The sequence below is a fragment of the Bos grunniens genome, chromosome 18, assembly GCF_055505025.1.
Source record: "Bos grunniens cultivar Pamir isolate PY7600 chromosome 18, Bosgru_T2T1.0, whole genome shotgun sequence".
NCBI classification, from domain to species: domain Eukaryota; kingdom Metazoa; phylum Chordata; class Mammalia; order Artiodactyla; family Bovidae; genus Bos; species Bos grunniens.
This window is the reverse complement of record NC_141182.1, coordinates 49,737,500-49,757,288: the sequence shown is the minus strand read 5'-3', so window position 1 is coordinate 49,757,288 and position 19,789 is coordinate 49,737,500. Positions and strand designations below refer to the sequence as shown.

General features: G+C 55.2%; 1 protein-coding gene across 5 annotated transcripts in view; it reads left to right on the top strand.

Moving 5' to 3' along the window:
* Positions 1-19,789, top strand: part of AKT2 (AKT serine/threonine kinase 2) — a 48,436-nt gene that overhangs the window by 26,560 nt on the left and 2,087 nt on the right. For all 5 annotated transcript variants that reach the window (XM_086352557.1, XM_086352553.1, XM_086352554.1 and 2 more), the window contains exons 3-13: positions 2,198-2,326; positions 3,713-3,824; positions 12,223-12,376; positions 12,832-12,963; positions 14,415-14,480; positions 15,709-15,777; positions 16,961-17,083; positions 18,122-18,250; positions 18,355-18,569; positions 19,072-19,159; positions 19,249-19,351. In XM_086352557.1, the coding sequence (XP_086208683.1) occupies positions 2,198-2,326; positions 3,713-3,824; positions 12,223-12,376; positions 12,832-12,963; positions 14,415-14,480; positions 15,709-15,777; positions 16,961-17,083; positions 18,122-18,250; positions 18,355-18,569; positions 19,072-19,159; positions 19,249-19,351 (1,320 nt within the window). The remainder of the gene's footprint in view (positions 1-2,197; positions 2,327-3,712; positions 3,825-12,222; positions 12,377-12,831; positions 12,964-14,414; positions 14,481-15,708; positions 15,778-16,960; positions 17,084-18,121; positions 18,251-18,354; positions 18,570-19,071; positions 19,160-19,248; positions 19,352-19,789) is intronic.

The window sequence follows — 19,789 nt, the reverse complement described above, 5'->3', positions numbered from 1 at the left end:
CATTGGCAGGCAGATTCCTTACCAGTGAGCCAGCAGGGAAGCCCATTTCGTAGATTTTAGCGTATAAATCTTTGCCTAGTTGTGCTGTTGTAAATGGATTTGTTTTCTTTAATTTCTTTTTTGGATTATTCATTGCTAGTACGTAGAAACACAATTTGTTTTTGTGTGTTGATCTTGCTGAATTTGTTAGCTCTAGTAATTGTTTTGTGGATTTTTGTGGTTTTCTGTATATAGGATCCTGTTATCTGCAAATAAAGGTAGTTTTACTTACTCCTTTTCAAATTGGATACTTTTTGTCTTTTTCTCTGGCTAGAACTTACATTACAGTGTTTCAGAGCAGTGGTGAAAGTGGAAATCTTTGTCTTGTTCCTGATCTTAGCTAAGGGAAAGCTTTCATTCTTTCATCCTTGAGTGTGATGTTGACTTGTGGGTTTTTCATAGATGCCCTCTTGTGAAGGAGTCCCCCTTCTCTTCCTAGCTTACTGAGTATTTTTATCATGAAAGAGTGCTGGATTTTGTCAAATGCTTTTTCTGTGTCAATCTAGATGACCTTGTGTTTTTTTCCCCCACTTCATTCTGTTGAGGTATACGACACTGATCGCTTTCCATATTTTTGAACTACCCCTGCAGTCCTGGGATAAAACCCACTTGGTCATGGTATATGATCCTTTTATGGTGCTGTCAGATTTGTGGTTTTGCTAGTTTTTGAACTTTACATACATCGAATCATTTAGTATTGACATTTGAAAGAATTCAACAAGTTAAAGCCTCTAAGAAACTTAGGATGGTGCCTGGCAGGCACATAGTCCCCTGTAGTATTATCTAATTATTGTCGTTGCTTGCTGGATGTCCTTCCCACGAGAGGAAACAAGGACTTAGAGAAGCCCAGCCTGGCTTCTGGTGGTGACTACGGGAGCCCACCCTGCCGCCGCAGTTACGATGTACACGCTTTTGGCTTGGCCGGTGGGCTGACGATAAAGAGCGTTCATCGATTTATTGGTGCGCTGGTCCCTGGCTAGGCTGGGCGCTTTGTCTTTGCTTTGTATTTGCCATCTCTCTCTTTTTTTTAAAGCAGCTTGAGACACAGTTCACATACCATTGCAGTTCGGCCACTTGGGGCCTTGAGTGTATTTAGAGCTGTGCTTCCATCACCACAGTCAACTTCGGAACATTCTCACTACCCTAAAAAAGGACCCTCCAGTCCCCACCCAGACTCGCCCCCTCCTCAGCCCTAGGCCCACTAATCAAGTTTTCATCTTTAGAAGTTTCCCTGCTCTGGACATTTTATATAGATGAAGTCATATAATTTGTGGTCCTTTGTGACAAGCTTTTTGCAGTTGGCGTTGTTATGGTTCACCCACCTTGTAGCGTGTATTAATACTTCGTGTATCAATACTTTTTTTGGCCGCATTGCATTGCATATTGGATTTTAGTTCCTCGACAAGGGGTCAAACCCTCACCCTCTGCATGGAAGTGCAGAGCCCTAACCACTGGACCGGCAGGGAATTCCCAATACTTCATTTCTTTTAATGACCAAGTAATACTAATACTCCATCACACGGATCTGCCACATTTCGTCTATCCATTTGTTAGTGGAGGCACTTTGGAGCTTCTGCTCTTTACTATTAAGAATAATGTTGCTATGGGCATTTATATATATATAAGTTTCTGTGTGGATGTGCTTCACCATTTCATCTTAGTCCTTCGCCACCCCTCTGAGGAGCGTGTGTGTGTGTACGTACATGCGTACGTACACGGGGGCCTTGGATATTCGTGGTTAGAACAAATGGAGGGGTCGAGGAGCACATGGAGGGCACAGCAACAGTAACACCGGCCTGGCACAGCGTTTGGACATTCGATCCCCCGCACAGCTGTAGAGTGAAAACCCGCCCATGGGATTTGGGCCTCCCCTGGGACTGGGCCACGCGCTGGCAAGGATGGCTCACTGCTGGCCACACTGTGAGGCAGCTGGTGCCCCAGGGCGGTGCAGCGCCTTCCTGCCAGGCGTGACCTCTGGATCACTGGGCCCAGCCCAGCGCCCAGCCTGCGTCAGCTGGGGCCGCCTGGAGGGTTTCTCCGGGAGAAGCACACTCCTCACCCTCTTGTCCATCTTCCTCCCAGTGTGGGGCCCCTTGCCAGGCACTGCCCCCTAGGGCTGGCTGCCCTGACCTCTCTCCCTCCCGCCCTGCCTGTTCAGGTGAATATATCAAGACCTGGCGGCCCCGGTACTTCCTGCTGAAGAGCGACGGCTCCTTCATTGGCTATAAGGAGCGGCCTGAGGCCCCCGACCAGACCCTGCCCCCCTTAAACAACTTCTCTGTCGCAGGTGCGTCTTGGGGGCACATGGGGCATGTTCGGTCTACGCTGTAGGCCTGTCTGGGGTCTGTTTTCTACTCTCTCCTGCTCCACCTCTCTTTCCTGGGCCTGGGGGCTGTGTTGATCGCCAGTGGAGAGCTGGAGGAAGAAAGGAGCCAGGGCACTTTGCAGCCTTCTGGCCCCTCTGTGGCACCTGAGGCGGAGCCTTCTAGCCGGAAGCTGACCAGTGAAAGCCTGGCCTATGCAGAACCCCTGCCTGGGCCTCATAGAACCTGCCCTCCCCCCGCCACCACCTTCCTTCCCCGCTGACCCGATGAGTCACCACGTCCTTGTCACACCCGCTAAGAATGTTTCAAAGTCACTCATCTCTACTGCCACTAGGTAGCCCAGACACGGTCCTTGCCCCACCAACCCTCTGCCCTAGCCTCAACCCCAGCCTCGCCTCTCGAGCAGCCCACCTGCTCTTTCTGGAATCCAGCCCCACTCCCCTCTCCATCCTGCTTAAAGCCCTGCCTTGGTGGCTTTCCCATGTGCTGGTGACCCCAACACGGCTGTCCCTGGCCCTGGCTGCCCTCCCGAACTCCCCACCTGGCCTGAGCTGCTTTTCTGCTCATCTCTTTTGGGTATTCTTGAGTGTCCCGCGGTGAGATCCCCTCCGTGAGCCACACCATCCTTTGAGTCCCCTCTCCCTCCCTGAACTTCCCCCACCCACCCGCCCCCGTCTCTTCCGGGAGGGCCTGGTTGCCTCTCATCCTCAGGCCAGGGCAGCGACCCAGATGCTTCTACACACCCCACTGTGGCCCTGTGGTCTCTCTGCCTTCCCTCCCCTCCCCTGCTCTGGATGGCCCCATGCCCTCCCTGGGCTTCCAGCCTCCCTTCTCTCTCCTCTACACAAAAACCAGAGGGGGCTGTTTGAGTCTGTTCTTGGCTCTTCCTGCTGCCTCAGGACACAGTCCGGGTTCGTTGCCATGCCCCCGAGCCCTGCAGGCTGGCCCCTGCTCACCTCTCCAGCCTGTCTCTCCCTTTTCTCCTTCTCACACGGAATTTGCTCTTCCCTAAGTATACCGCGCCCTCTCTCACCTCTAGGCTTCTGTGCCCAATGCCCTCTTCTGCCTTCAGAGCTCAGTACAGGGATGCCCTTCCTCTGGGAAAGCCTTCCAAGCCCCTGGACAGGGTTGGCTGCCTCTTTGAATGCCCCTCCATCCCCCATCACAGCCCTGACCACTGAGCCATCGCTGTTGGGTGGGCTGTCCCCCTCACACACACACACACACACACACTGGACCTGTAAGGACAGGCTGTCTTGGTCAGTAGTGTCACGGGGCTAGCACCTGGGGGTTAACTTGGGGAATGCGGGCTGCCCCTCACACTCTCTGCTCTCACCCCTCTTCTGCAGAATGCCAGCTGATGAAGACCGAGAGACCTCGGCCCAATACCTTCGTCATTCGCTGTCTGCAGTGGACCACAGTCATCGAGAGGACCTTCCATGTTGACTCCCCAGACGAGAGGCAAGTAGGGGCCTCAATGTGGCCGCCCTGTGGGAGGGGCCAGGCTCAGTTTGAGACGAGGGGTGCAAAGGGACAGATTCCCCTGCGCCCCTACCTAGGAGTTTCCCATCTCAGCCCTTGTGCGAGCTAGGAGGAGCAGGGGTTCTCCCTGTTCTGTGTCCTCAGGTGGGAGGGTGTACTGGAATCACGATAGTTTGTTAGCAGTGAGGTGCTCTGGGCCTCTTCAGGGCCTCTGTTTATCCAGAGACCTGCAAAGGGTCAGGGAGCTGCCTTTTTGATGAGCATCTCCATTGATACAGGGGCAGGTGGTCCAGAGATTCCGTTTTTTAAAAGATCAACTTATTAATCAGAAGAGATAGCAGCTTCACCTAGTTCACAAATGCAGAACAGCACGAGGAGGTGTGTAGCGAAAGCGTCACTCTCACTTCAGCCCTGCACACTGTGTCCCCACCACCAGGCTGACTGCTGTTCTTGCGTGTCCTGCAGGAGCTGCTTCTCACTGAGTGTGGATAAGCTCGTTCAGACATCACTTCTGTGCCCTGCTCCTCTTGTTTTTCCTTTTTATACAAAAGGTGGCACTGTGCCCAAACTGTTGTTTTATTTAATGCATCTTGGGGACTCTCTCTGCTTCTGTGTGTATACAGAGATGCTGCTGCTGCATTTTTCTTTTCAACAGGTGTACATCTGTGTCCCTGAGTTTAGCAGTTCTTTATTAATGGTGATTGGGGTTATTTCGACCTTTTGGGCTTATTAGAAGCAGTGCCACAGTCTACGGGCCATGCCACCCTGAACACGCCCGATCTCATCTAATCTCAGAAGCTAAGCAGGATTGGGCCTGGTTAGTACTTGGATGGGAGAAGCAATGCCACAGTGAAACAACTTGTGGTTACCTTGTTTGACATACTTGCAGGTAAATCTGTAAGGTGGATTCTTAGATGTGGAATTGCTGGGTCACAGGGAATATGCATTGGTAATTTTTATTACTAATTCTGTTGGTACTAGGCATAATAGAATTCTAATTCTAAGAGGGTTATGCCTATGTCTAAGGGTTCTCACAGCCTGTGTTTTCAAACATTCAACTTTTTACCAAACGTTTGGTGAGTGTGTGTCCTTATGTGTCATGTGCTCAAGGGCCATGTGAGTTTCTGTTTCTGAATTGTCTGTTTATGTCCTTTGTCTGTTTTTCTTTGGGGTACTTGGTCTTTTGCTTATTTATTTCTGAAAGCTCTTTATAAATTAGAGAGCTTAGCCCTTTGTAATGAGTGGCAAATATTTTCCCCTCATGTTGTCCCTTTGGGCTTCACTTTGATAGATTTTTTTTTTTTCCTTTTTTTTTGGCTGTGCCGTGTGGCATGTGGGATCTTCATTCCCTGACCAGGGTTCGAACCTATGTGGCCTTCATTTTGAGAAACATTTTTTTAGCTTGTCTTTGGGGTGAGGATTCAGCTAATCCTCTGGAGCACCCTAAATCAGTGCTGTCCAAGAGAAGCTTCTGCTATGGTGGAAATGCAGTGTCCAGCAGGGTAGCCACTAACACGTGTGCCTGCTGAGCACATGAAATGTGGCTCATGAAGCTGTGAAACAGAATTTTGTATTTTATTTAATTAATTTAAATTTAAATAGCTGCCTAAGGCTAGTGGCTGCCCCTGTGGGCAGTGCATTTCTAGAGCGAAAAGACATGCTACTGTAATCTAAACTGTGTCATTGCAAAGCTTCCCAAGGTCGAAAATATACTTGCCCCACTATGGGGAACAGAATGGTCATCTCAGGCCCCCTGAGATATTACTCAGATGAAAACTGGGCACAGGAAACACGGCGTGCCAGTAAAAGCCAGTTGGGATCAGAAGGTGCATAGGGTCTACGCGTTGGGCTGAGTTTTGAGGAATGGGGGAGGAGTCAGCCGCGGAGATAGGAAGAAGAAGGTGGCTTCGGGAAAAGGGACCAGCCTATGAAAAAGCCTGGATGCGAGGCAGCCTGTCATCCCAGGGATCGCAGAGGGTTCTGCATGACTAAAGAATCAAGAGCTAAGGGTCTTGGAAGAGGGGAAGTGGAGGCCTTAGAGCTGGCGAGCTCAGCCGGCGCCTGGGCTCCAGACGGAGGTCCCCACAGAGCTTGGCAAGCAGTGAATCAATTGGGGTTTGTCACAGGGTTGCCGGAAGATTCAGGGGGATGATAAACAGGAAGCCCTGGACTCAGCAGTACCTGGCACACGCTTTGCAAGCCTGGAGCAGGAGCCGTGGGGAGCCGACAGAATTTTAGTAGCAACAGACCTGCTCTAGTTTCCATTTTCATAATGCCATGCTCTTTGGCGTGGGGAAGAGTCCCTTTACTGAGACCGAAGGGACTGGAGAGCCCCCACTTTCGTCCTTTGCTTAGTACCTGCTGCTGCCACTGGAGAGAAATCTAATGGGATTGCTCTGAGACCAGACCCCAGATTCCTGACCTTAACCCTAGGGAAGGCATGAGCCTGAAACCCAGGAGAGGGAGGCTGCTCTGCTTATGACTGTCCTCGTTGCCCTGCCAGGCCTGAGCCTGGGGAGCGGGGGTGGGGTGGGGGCCGACGGGGCCACTCCGGTGACTGGTCGCCGCTGCAGCAGCCTGCTCGCTTCCTCCGCCAGCAGGCTCTCCCCAGGGCAACTGGAGCAATTCCACTACTCCCTGCCATGACTTGTTGTTTCAGGCGGATGGGACAGTTGAAAGACCACTGTCGTAAATGAACAGCTAGATACCCTGCACTTAGGTTCAGCAGTTGAGCATATGCCATGTTGGCCTCATCTGGCTGTATTTTATGCTGAATCTTGAACTTCTGTTCATACTTTGTGACACTTTCCTCCTTAATACATCAGCAGGCATCTCCTAAGAATAAGTAGCTTCTTCTACAGAATCTTGGTGCCCTTATCACACCACAGATGATTATTTGTAATATTAATACTTCCTAACATCCTCCCCAGATCTGAGCTATAGTTAAATTTCCCCAGTTGTCCTCAAAATGTTGTTTTTCAGACCAGGATTTGATAAACCAAGGTACATGCTGTCTGTGTCCTGTTATAATCTAGTTTAGCCTTTGTGTCTCTTCCCCCACCATGACACTGATTTTTTTATTTTTTTTCTTTTTTGACAAGCCAGACTGATTGTCTTGTAGGATGCCCTATACTCTGGATGTGTCATATTATTGTCTTTTGGCACTGTTTGCTTTGTTCTTCTGTGCCTGTATTTCCTGTAAACCGGAAATTAGGTCTGAATTAAGGTTGGCAAACTGTGGCCCAACCTCCTATTTTTATAAATAAAGTTTTATTGGAACACCACGCCTATTCACTTACCAATTATCTGTGACTGCTCTTTGCTGTCCTGTGGCAGAATTGAGCAGTGACCGAGTTGTAACAGAGACTGTGTGACCTGCAAGGCCGAAAATATTTACTCTTCGGCTCTTTCCAGGATAAGTTGGCAGACCCCTGGTCTTGGCAGGAATATTTAACAGGGCATCACATTAGTGTGAGCTTTTTTAATGGAAATCTTACCGTGCAGCTTCTGTTTGGAATTCTGAGGCTCTTAGTCTCACTTGGAGTAAACTCCAAAGTTGATGCCCTATTCTACAAAGACCTGCTTGATCTGGCCTCAGAATACTTTCCTGCCACCAGTTCCCTCACTTTAGCCACTGTGGCCTCCATGCTGTTCCTTAAACATGCCAGGCACATTTCCGACCTCAGGACCTTTGCACTTGCTATTTGCTTGGACTCCTCTTCCCCCAGATGTCATTATATTTCTGCTTTTAACTTTGTGGGGTCTCTGCTCAGATGTCACCTTCTTGGAGGGTCCTGCCTGCCTTCCACTTCTGTTACCCTTAGCCTGCTTTATTTGTCCTCATAGCATCTATCCTACCTGGTGTGACATTTTCTGTTTGTTTATTTGTGCCAGGAACATAACTAGGTGTTCAGTAAATATTTGTCAAATAAATAAAAGAACAGTTAGGACTAATGCTCTGTTGAGCCAGACCCTGTTCTAAGGTCTTCACATGTATTAATTCACTTATCCTCACTACACCTCCAGGCAGGAGTTCCTCACCTGCTAAACAGACATAATGATGAGACATAATGAGACTGAAGCCCAGAGAGGTACAAAATAAAAAAAGAAGATCTGAAGGGCCTATGTTTTCCCTGCCAAGCAGGGCTGGGCCTGAATCAGCCAGGGCAGCCCATTTGAGAGTGTCTGAGCAGAGGGGGACCCCAGATGCCTCCAGCTGTGAATGCCCCTCTGATTCTGAGGGGGACCCTGGTTAGGGGAGAGGGCCCCATCTGGCATCAGACCAGCGGTCAGCTGTTCTTCCCGAGGCTGTGACAAGGACAGCCCTGTCACTTCCAGGCCACTGGCCTTCCCTCCAGGGTGCAGTTCATTCTGTTCAGCTGGATGGCCCAGGATCTAGAGTCAGACCAGCCACTGTGCCGCTGTCCCAGTGGGGCTCAGTGGTTATGAGGAACTAGAAGGATGTGGAAGCGTCTTGGCTCGGGGGGCCTGTAGAGTCACACCACCTTTTCTCACCTCCGAATCGTCTGCCACCATCTCCTCTTGCTGTGGGACTAGCCTTGTGCTTCCTCTTGAGACTCTCAGCCTATACTCCACACAGCAGCTGCTGACTTAGAGCAGAAAAGTCAGGTCCTGTCAGCCCTGATAGACCCTTCCAGGACTTCTGTGATGTGAAGGATCAAGACTTAACTCCTTCACGCCGTGGCCTCCCTCCTGTTCTCATCTCTTCCATTCCTCTCTCTCTGTTGGCTGGGCCTTCCACAGACACCCCAGGCTCCCTCCTCAGGGCCTTCGCCATGCTGGTTACTCTGCCTGGATTCTTTTCCCTCCTGGCACTTCACAGGGCTGCCTCCTCTCCTCTGTTTCACTTATTTCACAGCCAAGTGCCTGTTCTTGGCCCTGGGGAGGCCCCATGTTCCGGGGAGGTCCTCCAGGTCCTGACTTATGTGCCACCTCCCTGGAGAGGCCTTCCCAAGCCACCCTCTGAGCCGGGGCTTCCTCTCTGGCCCCTGCCTTGGAGCCCTGACACAGGTGTCTTGAATGTTAGGCCTGGAGCTACAATGGGGCTGGTTCCCTGCTGCACCCCCAGCGCCCGGAAGAAGGCCTGGCACACAGAAGCCACTCAGGAGGGACTGGCTGGGTGACTCCTCACAACCCTTTGAGGTGTTTGCTCTGTCCTGAGCACTTGATGTTGGTGTCTCATTCCTTCCTTGGATAGCCCTTGGAAAGTCAAGTGGCCCGTCTATGGTTGCCTCAGGAAGGGGCAGAGCCCGGAGTCCCTCCAGGCCTTCCAGCTCGAGTCTGTGCTCTCAGCCGTGGTGTTGGGCCCAGGGAACGCGGTGGGCAGACGGAGGTCCTAGAAGTGAGGCCGCCCAGCATCCCACGGCCATTTGGCAGTGGGGTGAGGTCAGGCCCAGCTTCCCCTGCCTGACGCCACCCCGCGGAGAGCGTGGCTGGGTTTGTGTCCCTGGGCCTCTGCTTGCTAACTGCCACTGGGTAACTGTCAGCCCCTCTGTGCCTTGGTCTCCTTGTCTGTAAGAAGAGGTGAATAATAGTACCTCCTTCAGAGGTATGCAGGGAGGACTCAAGGAGTTACTTCACATGAAGCACTTCAGCAGCTCTGGGAGCAAGCAAGTTGAGGGCCCTTGTGTTGTTCAGTAAGGGAGGTCCTCTCGGAAGGTGGGCTAGAAACACGGCGGGGTCAGGGCTCCTGAGAGGCAGCTTGCCTTTGCCGTGCCCTTGGGCTCTGTGCATACAGCGTGGTATCCCTGAGCCCACTGGTGAGCGCCCCCAGTGCCATTCCCCTGGGCTGGAGGGCCTGGAGGAGCGCCGAGTGTGGGTCTCAGTGCCATGGCCCCTGACTGTGGAACGCCCACAGGAGACCCCACCTCCGTGAGCCTCAGTTTCCCATTGGGAGCACGGCTGCTCCCTTTGCAGCCCTCTTAAGGAGCATGGAATGAGGTGGTGTGTCTGGAACCATTATTTTCCTCAGCGTTTCCCTGGGAGCTTTCCTTTGAGGGGTGGAAGGCCCATCAGCCCCAGCCTGGGGAGGAAGCTCCCCTCTGCCCCAGACACCATGTTGCAAACCCTTGAGGAGTATCCTGGACAGAGGCCCTTGCCTTTTCTCTGAAATTCTGAGTGCTGCAACCTTGCTACCTCGGTCCAGTTGGAACCAGATCTGGGGCGTGTCAGGCGGCAGAGAGTCACCCCCGACCAGCCTCCGTGTGCACCCCCGTGGGTTCTGGCTCCAGGTGGGATGGTCCAGACCCCTCCAGTGGAATCTTTAGCCCCTTCCTTGAGGCGAGAACTTTCTCTGGGTGCTGGTTTTGTACATGGCAGCTCCCCAGCGTCTCAGTGCTGCCTGGGTGCTGAGGAGGGGGCGAGCTGGGGGGAGGGGCTCTCCCAGTGCCAGGGCTGCTGTCTGAGCCCCAGCTCTGTAGTGCGGAGGCTCCATCTCTTGTCCATTCAGGCTCCTGAGGATGGACCGTTTCTTCCTTACAGACAGACGATAGTACACACACATCTTGGCCTGCAAATTGCTTTTTCCATGTGGTAGTCCCTCACAATCTCTACATGTGAGGTATATGCCTTTTTTTTTTTTGTAGTATATTCAAACCATTTTAGGAGATGTGTGATTTTTTTTTTTTTTTTCTTCAATCCATAGTCATATACCCAAAGTCAGCATTTTCAAATTTCTAAGAGGACAGTTCTGGTCTGATAGAGCATGTCGCTGGGTATGTTCCCCTCCCCCACAGTTTTTGGAAACAGGAATATTAATGTAGGGCCAGGGATTTGTCCCATTACTTGTTCCAAGGAGGGCTTGGGTGAAACCTGTTGAGAAATGCCCGTCTGAGGTATTGGGTTGGGAAGGGAAGAGGCTCGCGCCGCTTGGCCTGGCTGTGCAGCAGGCTTAGGGCCAGCCAGGGCTTTGGCTGCCTTGCTCAGTCGTTCCCCACACGTCTCCCGAGTACCCACTGGGGGCCAGGTCACAACCAGCCCCAAATCCCTGCCCTCGTGGGGCGGACACGTGTGGCATCCGGGGCCCCCAGACTCTGCTCAGGCTTGGGGAGGGCTTCTGTGCCAGCCCCTGATAATCGCGCTCCCAGAACTCTCGAGACTGTCTTAGGAAGCAAGGTCTTCTTGAGTGAGTGAGGTCAGGAGAGAGGCAGAGCTTCTAGGTGTGAACTGGGATCCTGGGACTTGGGTACTGCTTTTGCTCAGCAAACCGTGGAACTCAGCTAGAGCTGGTCACATGGCTTTTACAGACATGATCAAAATCCGTAGGGGGCTCAACAAATGTTGGGCTAAACCCCTAAAATTGTGTGGTGGATCCAAACTAGAGGAACCAAACTAGTGGGTCCAAACAATTTAGTATCATTCAGCTTCATCCTTTTTTCTTTTTGGCGTGTGGTCTTTTTTACTTGGGCTTCCCAGGTGGCTCAGTGGTAACGAATCTGCCTGCCAATGCAGGAGACGCAGGAGACGTGGGTTCATTCCCTGGATTGGGAAGATTCCCTGGAGAAGGAAACGGCAACCCACTCCAGTATTCTTGCCTGGAAAATCCCGTGGACAGAGTAGTCTTGGTGGGCTACAGTCCATGGGATCACAAACAGACATGAATGAGCACAGCAGACAGTTTTTTACTTATTTCTCCTAGGTGTATTTTTCCCCTCTGTACAGACCAGTCTGTTGCAAGTATCAAAAGAAAATTCTTTCCCAGCGAGTTTAAATCATGAGTGACAGAACTAGTTTATTGTTCTTAAACCTGTCTCCCTTCTGCTGGGACCTGCTTCCCTGTTTGGCAGCGTCCCCACCCCACCCCGCCCCGCCCCCGGTCCCACCCCCAGCAGGATGGCCCCTGAGCCACCCACCCCCAGACAGGTGCCTCCAGGGGGTCCTGTTGGTCAGCTCTTGCCTTATAAGATCTCCACCTTCTTTGGCGAATGAACGCTTCCTTCTGTTCTTGGTTTTCCTTTACAAAGCACTGGTCACTTGTATGCATGAGCTCGTCATTCGTTCCCAGGGCCTCAGAGGAGCATTGTCTCCCTGGTTCAAGGCTCAGGAAGGCAGCTTATTTCCCAGAGCCTGTGAGGAAAGGTGGTCTCCCCTCTAGTCATGTAATTGCTCCTCGATTTCAAGTGGCCCTCGGGTCAGGCTCTTGGTGGATCCACAGGTAGTCTCTGTTCTTACTCTAGTCTCACCCTCCCCGATCTGCCACAGCCAGGGGGGCCTGTGATGGTTCAGCTCCTCTCGGTCAGGCAGATCTCCCCAGAATGCTGAAAGGTGTTTTAGTCATTTGCTTGTGGGGCTCAGCCCCTCCTGCCCTGAGGCCCAGGCGCACCAGGACTCATGGCTCCCCGGACGCGTCCTCACACAGGGAAGAGTGGATGCGGGCCATCCAGATGGTTGCCAACAGCCTCAAGCAGAGGGGTCCAGGGGACGACCCCATGGACTACAAGTGTGGCTCCCCCAGCGACTCTTCTGCGGCCGAGGAGATGGAGGTGGCAGTTAGCAAGGCGCGGGCCAAGGTGGTAAGTGCCGGAGCTGGAGGACGGGGCCTGCCAGTCTGTGAGCACTCTCAGCCCTGCCCCCCTGGAATTCCATACCGAGAGCTCAGGGCCCCGGCCAGGACAGTTCCTGACTGCCCTGTGGGCGTGGTGATTTCAGGCAGTAGATGGCGTGGTACTGCCCTGGGCCCACGGGATGCGGGGCAGCCTCATCCTGAGCAGTGGTGAAGACCCCTGTGCCCCCACCTTAGAGCCCTAGCTCAGCCCCCCAGGGCCCCGTGCCTGGGAAAGCTGACGGTGGGAGAGCCTCAGTCTGAAGGCCACCTCAGAACAAACAGTTGCTGCCTGGGGCCTCCCTGCTCCCGCCTGAGCATTTTGGCAACAGTGTCCTTTGAATTTTCTCTTTTCTTTGTTAAAATTTCTTCCCACGGGCCACATGCCAAGCTCTGACTGCCCAACTCTCTCCCCATCCCGGGCAGACCATGAATGACTTCGACTATCTCAAACTCCTGGGCAAAGGCACCTTTGGCAAGGTCATCCTGGTGCGGGAGAAGGCCACTGGCCGCTACTATGCCATGAAGATCCTGCGGAAGGAGGTGATCATCGCCAAGGTAGGCCCTCCCTGGGCTGCTGTGGGCCAGCCACCGTGGGGCCCAGCCCGGAGCGTGCCTGTGGTCCGGAGCACACTCCAGGCGGGACACCTCCTGCGTCTGCTGCTGTGTCCCCTCACCCCCAGAGCCACTGCTCAGTCCTGTGGGGCCCTGCCTGCTGAGTCCCCCACCCTCTGGACACCAGGGAGGAAGGAGAGAGTCTGACAGGGGCTTCACCCAGCAGGGCCTGAGGGGCCCACTAGGGCGGGGCCTTGGCTTAGGGGGTCTCAGGAGGAGGCTGGGCTGGAAATGGAATTCTGTTCCTTTTCTTTTACTTAAACTTTTTAAACTAGGAAATTCTTAAAATACGTAAAAACTTTTAAAGAAAAATATAGTGGATTGCCCAGTCTAGTCACCGAGCTTCAGCACTGCCGTTTGGCCAGTCTTGTTTCATTAGCTCTGCTCTCATCTCTTTTTGTTCTGAAGCGCCTTAAAGCATGTTCTGGGCATCAGAGATTCCCAGACATACACGCTTAGCTTTGTATCTTTAATAGGTGATGATCTTAAAGACTGTGATTGTGGTACTGTGGTCATGTCCAACAAAAATTATCAAGCCCTAGATATCATTGGTGTGGGGCAGGGCTTCTCAGCCTCAGATGTGACATTTGAGACCAGACCATTCTCTGCCAGGGGGGCTGTGACGTGCCCCCGCATCCCTGGCCCCTACCAGGGCAGCCCTCCACCCCTGAGTCAGAAACATTCTTAGACATTGTTACCGATGTTATCACAGTATCCCTGGAGACAGACTTGCCTCGTGGAAGGATAGCAGGTGTCTGGGCACCACACTCTCTGGGTACACTCAGTACCAAATTTGAGCCCCTGTTAGAGCCCTGGGGACAGGGGGGGGGCCCTGTGACACTGCTGCTGGGCCCGCACCGCGAATTTCTGATTCATGGGTCCCAGGAGGGGCCTGATAATTTTTTCCCAAATTCCCAGGCCACACCGATGCTGCCAGCGTAGGGACCACACCCCGGGAATCATTGCTCACAGCCTAGAGTCCTGACTCGGTCTAGGTCCTTCAAGGATATGTATAGGGTCGCTGCCATTTATAGGAACACCACGGCCTGTGGCGTCACCTCAGGCCCCTCAGTGTCTGCGCCCCGCGCGCCCCCCCCCCCACCTTTGCAGACGCCAGACTTGGCCCGTGGGGCGGGTGGTGACAGCCGGGCCCTCCCTTGTCAGAAGTCTCCATCAGCTTTTCACTGGGTGGTTTTGACAGCGAGTCACTGCGTGGCCGTGTCTGGTCCGGTATTTCATTAGGGCTTGTGAGTGATCATTCACGTTCTCTGCATTAGTTAGGAACGGAGTTGGAGTTCACCAACCCGTTCCTCCCCCATCTTCTCAGGCTGGAGGTGGGGCATGAGGCCGACATGGCGCTGCCCTCCAGCCCTTCACCCAGCCTCCGTTTGCAGGATGAAGTCGCCCACACGGTCACCGAGAGCCGGGTCCTGCAGAACACCAGGCACCCGTTCCTCACCGTGAGTAACACTTGTCTCAAGCAGGGTGCACACGTGGGGCCTCCAGGCTGCCCTTAGGACGGAGCTCGGAGAAAGGCAGCCCCCGGTTCTGTGGAGCACGGATTGGTGTTGGCTTGGTGGTGGGGGTGCAGCTGTACGGGCTCCCCGGGTGGCCAGAACTGAGACACCAGGGTGGCAGCTTCTTTATAGACGGTGGCTTTGTGTCAACCCCTCAGCGTCTGATGATACCAGATTATGAAATGGCCCCAGGAGAGCATGGCTTCTCTCTGTATTGGTTAGAGGTGCTTAGTCCAGCGGGTTGAGTTTTAGGAAGTAATCCTAGAAGCAGATGTACCATCACTGTGCTGCCTGTCCACTTAGGCTGAGCAGACAGACACCTCTTGGGCAGCAGTCTCCATCGAGACCAGCAGATGTCAGTTGGATGGACTAGGTGGAAAATGGTTTAAGGGTCGTTTCTGTAGCTCACTTGCTGTTCGGGTGTCCTGCTGAACCAAAGCACTTGTTTAAATGAGACCTTATGAGGTTCTTCAGTGTGGAAGACAGGGAGCAGTAGAGTTTCTTGAGCAGGGGCTCACCTAAGGGTCCTCTAAGGAACTCTGTCTGGCTCCTTAGAGCACAGTTTGAAAACTACTTGTTTGTTGGAGAATCACTTGTCCAGGCTATCTGGGGAGTTGGCTCCCAAGCCACTGCCAACCCCCAGCCAGCAAACCTCACATGTGTGTGTAAGTTCAACAGTTCTCTGTCCATGGGATTCTCCAGGCAAGAATACTGGAGTAGGTTGCCATTCTCTTCTCTGGGGGATCTTCCCCACCCAGGGATTGAACCTGGGTCTTCTACATTGCAAGCAGATGCTTTACCACTGACCCACCAGGGAAGCCCCTAAGTTTTAACACACTGGACTGTAAAATGGGAAGAAGAGAGACGTGAAACAGCTGTGTTGCTCAGAACATAGTTTGTGCCCTGGCTGTGTCTCTTGGAGGCTTAATTAGAGGCAGAGGACAGGATCGTTGAGCCCTGTAACCCCTTCCCTGCTGTCAGAGCCAGGAGCTCCCTCACTCCCCACAAAAGGTGAAGATGCGATTTGAGCCCTGGTCACGTTATTCCCACAACCTTGGCCAGGGCTGCGGGGGAGAGGGCGGGGAGGGGATCAGCAGCGCCGTGTCTCCTGGGACCCAGCGGAGAGCCAGCCATCTTCCCACCTCCCACGCTGCCACCTTCTTTCCCGCAGGCGCTGAAGTACGCCTTCCAGACACACGACCGCCTGTGCTTCGTGATGGAGTACGCCAACGGCGGCGAGGTCTGCCCCCAAGCCCCGGCCTGCCCTTCTGGATGTCTCGTTCCCGGGTGTGGGGGGCAGAGGGAGACTTACTGGAGTGTCTTTTTCCTTTCGCTCCCTCCCCTGAGGCAGGTGGGGAGACAGGCTCAGAGATGTTAAGTGGCTCGTCTGATTTCACAGGTTTAGTGAGTTGGGGGGCGGGATACAGACTGAGGTCCAGAGGGCTGTGGGGTGGTGGCCAACGGTGCTGCAAGGATGTTCTCAAAGGCTGCAGAGAAAGGGTCTGTGGGTCAGGATCCCTGTCCTCTACTTTCAGCAAGTTCTCCTGATGAGAGACGTCAGCCACTCACCATGCCCACCTGGCACCCACTCCTCGCCCCCACACCCTCTCTCTCCGCCACTCACCGTGCCCACCTGGCGCCCACTCCTCGCCCCCACACCCTCCCTCTCCGCCACTCACCGTGCCCACCTGGCGCCCACTCCTCGCCCCCACACTCTCTCTCTCCGCCACTCACCGTGCCCACCTGGCGCCCTCTCCTCGCCCCCACACCCTCTCTCTCCGCCACTCACCGTGCCCACCTGGCGCCCTCTCCTCGCCCCCACACCCTCTCTCTCCGCCACTCACCGTGCCCACCTGGCGCCCACTCCTCGCCCCCACACCCTCTCTCTCCGCCACTCACCGTGCCCACCTGGCGCCCTCTCCTCGCCCCCACACCCTCTCTCTCCGCCACTCACCGTGCCCACCTGGCGCCCTCTCCTCGCCCCCACACCCTCTCTCTCCCCGCCACTCACCGTGCCCACCTGGCGCCCTCTCCTCGCCCCCACACCCTCTCTCTCCCCCTGGTGTGACTCACTGGTTTCACCCCGCACGTGGTCTCATCTCACGGCTTGTTGCCGCTTGCTCACGAGTCGTGTTCCTCTGCCTCCTTGCTGTTGCTCCCTCGTTTGCCTGCCCCTTCCTGCAACCGCCCCCCGCCAGCTCTCCACTTGGCGCCTGTTGTCTAGCCTTCCCTCTTTATCCCTTGCTCACTTTTTCTTTGTCGCTCACGTGAGTTTTTCTGTACTCGCTGTCCCTCGCTTGGTCCTCACCATTACTCGCAGCTCGTGGGGCAGGTGTCACCGTATCACCGGGCTGAGTGCCGTCCCCCCTCCTCTGGGCCAGGGGTCTCACCCTCCCTCCCTCCCCCCCTCCCTCCGCTGGCAGCTGTTCTTCCACCTGTCCCGGGAGCGTGTCTTCACAGAGGAGCGGGCCCGCTTCTATGGAGCGGAGATCGTCTCAGCCCTGGAGTACCTGCACTCGCGGGACGTGGTGTACCGCGACATCAAGGTGAGCAGGCCACGCCCGGGCCGCGCACCCATCTGCTGAGCTTCCCTTCCATGGAGGGTCTGGCTTGTCCTTCTTGGAGCTGAGCCTCCCACCCAGGCCCAAGGTGGTGGTCTTGGGCAGGTGGCCTGCGTGGGGCCCTTCCAGGCCTCCTGGGAGCAATGGCGAGAGGGTGTGAGTTGGTCCAGGCTCTTCAGAGGATGGCCCGGCAGAGTCCACCAGCGCCCGGCACACACGTCCGCTGCGAGCCGCCGCTCTGCCCTGGGAGCATGCGCCAGAACAGGCGCTTGTGTGCGTCTCCGTGTGGACACACACGCTCCAGCAGCTCTGTGCACACGAACCCCAGATGGAAGCCGCCCAGTGCCCACTGTTGGAGAGGGCATAGAAGACGTGGTGGTGGACCCACAGCTCCGTACAGCAGTTCAGGAGGACAGGCTGTGGCCTCACAGGCTAAGGCTGAGGGGCTGCCAGAACAGCTGAGATGAGTCTGTGTCACTCACAGTGTATGCGTAGGTGGGAAACACTGAAGAAAAGCGCAGAAATGAAGTCCCTTTTCTGTTGGAGGAGGTGGTGGCTGATAATGCAGCGGGGCACTTAGAGCTGGTGGTGTTTCTTGACTCGGTGGAGGTTACACAGAGGCCCACCGAAGTGCCCATTCGTGTTATGTTCAAGAAAAAATAGAAAGGTAGTGTTCAGTGTTCCACATGCCTGAAGTGTGACCACCACCGCCCACAGTGGGGGAAGCCACTCAGGCAGGACCTGGCTCCCATCTCCCCCTGCCCTGTCTTCCCAGCTCCCTGGGGGCTGCAGGGGCTGCGGAGGTGCTGGGTCTGCCTCCTCCCCCCGAGCCTCAGAGGGCCTGACCCCTGCTGGGGGGGCGGGTTGCTCTCTGACCCCTCCTCCCAGCACCCTGGCCCTGCCATCCCTGCCCCCGGCCACGACCCCCCACCCCAGGGAAGGGCAAGGGCGTGTGGGGTTTCGGGGGCGGCAGAAAACCCTGAGATATATGCTGTGTCTCTGACACGCTGACTTATCCTGCAGCTGGAAAACCTCATGCTGGACAAGGACGGCCACATCAAGATCACCGACTTCGGCCTGTGCAAGGAGGGCATCAGCGACGGGGCCACCATGAAGACCTTTTGTGGGACCCCTGAGTACCTGGCGCCCGAGGTGTCTGGGGTTGGAAGGCCAGGGGAGGCGGGGCCCCTCAGCCCAGGCCCCTGAGGGCCGGCTGCGGTTCCTTCGGCGGCCCCTCATTGCCCCTTCCTGCTCAGGTGCTGGAGGACAACGACTATGGCCGGGCGGTGGACTGGTGGGGGCTGGGCGTGGTCATGTACGAGATGATGTGCGGCCGCCTGCCCTTCTACAACCAGGATCACGAGCGCCTCTTCGAGCTCATCCTCATGGAGGAGATCCGCTTCCCGCGCACGCTCAGCCCTGAGGCCAAGTCCCTGCTTGCTGGGCTGCTTAAGAAGGACCCTAAGCAGAGGTGAGGGCTGGCCTTCGCCCCGTGCAGCCCAGCCCAGCACCGCCACTTCCCTCGGCCTGCAGGGGGCAGTGTCCACAGGTGCACAAGCCGGTGGAATGCTTGATGTGTGCTGATTGACCGGCCCTACAGGTGGCACTTGGCGCGCTCCCTTGGCCAAGCCTGTCCTTAGGCTCCGCCTGCCCTGCCTAGTTTCCCGGGGACACTGAGGAACAGAGTGGCCGTGCCTGGCCTAGGGTGACAGAGCCAGGATGTGAGCGGCCGTCTGTGGAGCCCACCCTCTCGGCTTGCATCCCCATCCCTGGGGCCAGGTTGGAATCTCCAGGTTCTGACTCTGGGCACAGGGACTCCCTCCCTGAGCCCCAGATCCCTCCTCTGTGAGGTGGTGGAGTGTCCCGGGATGTTAAAGGTGGAGTCGTTAGAGGTTATCAGGGCCTGCACCGAAAGCCTGTCTCCCAGGACCCGGCTGCCCGGGAGGCGGGTGCTCATGGCCGTCTCTGCCCAGGCTCGGCGGAGGGCCCAGTGACGCCAAGGAGGTCATGGAGCACAGGTTCTTCCTTAGTATCAACTGGCAGGACGTGGTCCAGAAGAAGGTGAGCCCACTGCCTGCCTGCTCCCCACAGGAGCCCAGCCTCTCCTGGGTGCTCCTCTGGGACCTGAGGCTGCCTCCTCTTCTCCACAGCTCCTGCCACCCTTCAAGCCTCAGGTCACGTCTGAGGTCGACACAAGGTACTTTGACGACGAGTTCACCGCCCAGTCCATCACAGTCACGCCCCCGGACCGCTGTGAGTGTCTGAGGCCCCCACTCCCGTGGGCGTGGCTTGGAAGCGGGGCTCGGGGGGTCTGCTCTTGACCCAGTTCTCTGGGAGGAAGTTCACAGGGCCCTCTCTGTGTCTGGGCAGTTTACCCTGCAGTGAGCTCGCCAGGGCTCTCACTGTCGGAGGAGGGGTCTGGGCAGGAGACCCAGAGGAGTGGCCAGTGTCCATTATTGGCTCCCTCACCGCTCAGGGCTTTGGGGCTGCATGGATGGTTCCAATGATTCTGTAGCTGTTTTGAGTTCTTGCTGCCCCACCCCGCCCTCCCCAGTGCTGGGCTGTGCTGGAGACACAGCAGTGATGAGACGGCCCTGGGCCCTGCCCTCAGGGAACTCAAAAGTCCAGCTGGGGTGACACCCGAGAGTGATCAGGCCGATGGTGTTAGGAATACAGGTCTGGAGGAGCTCA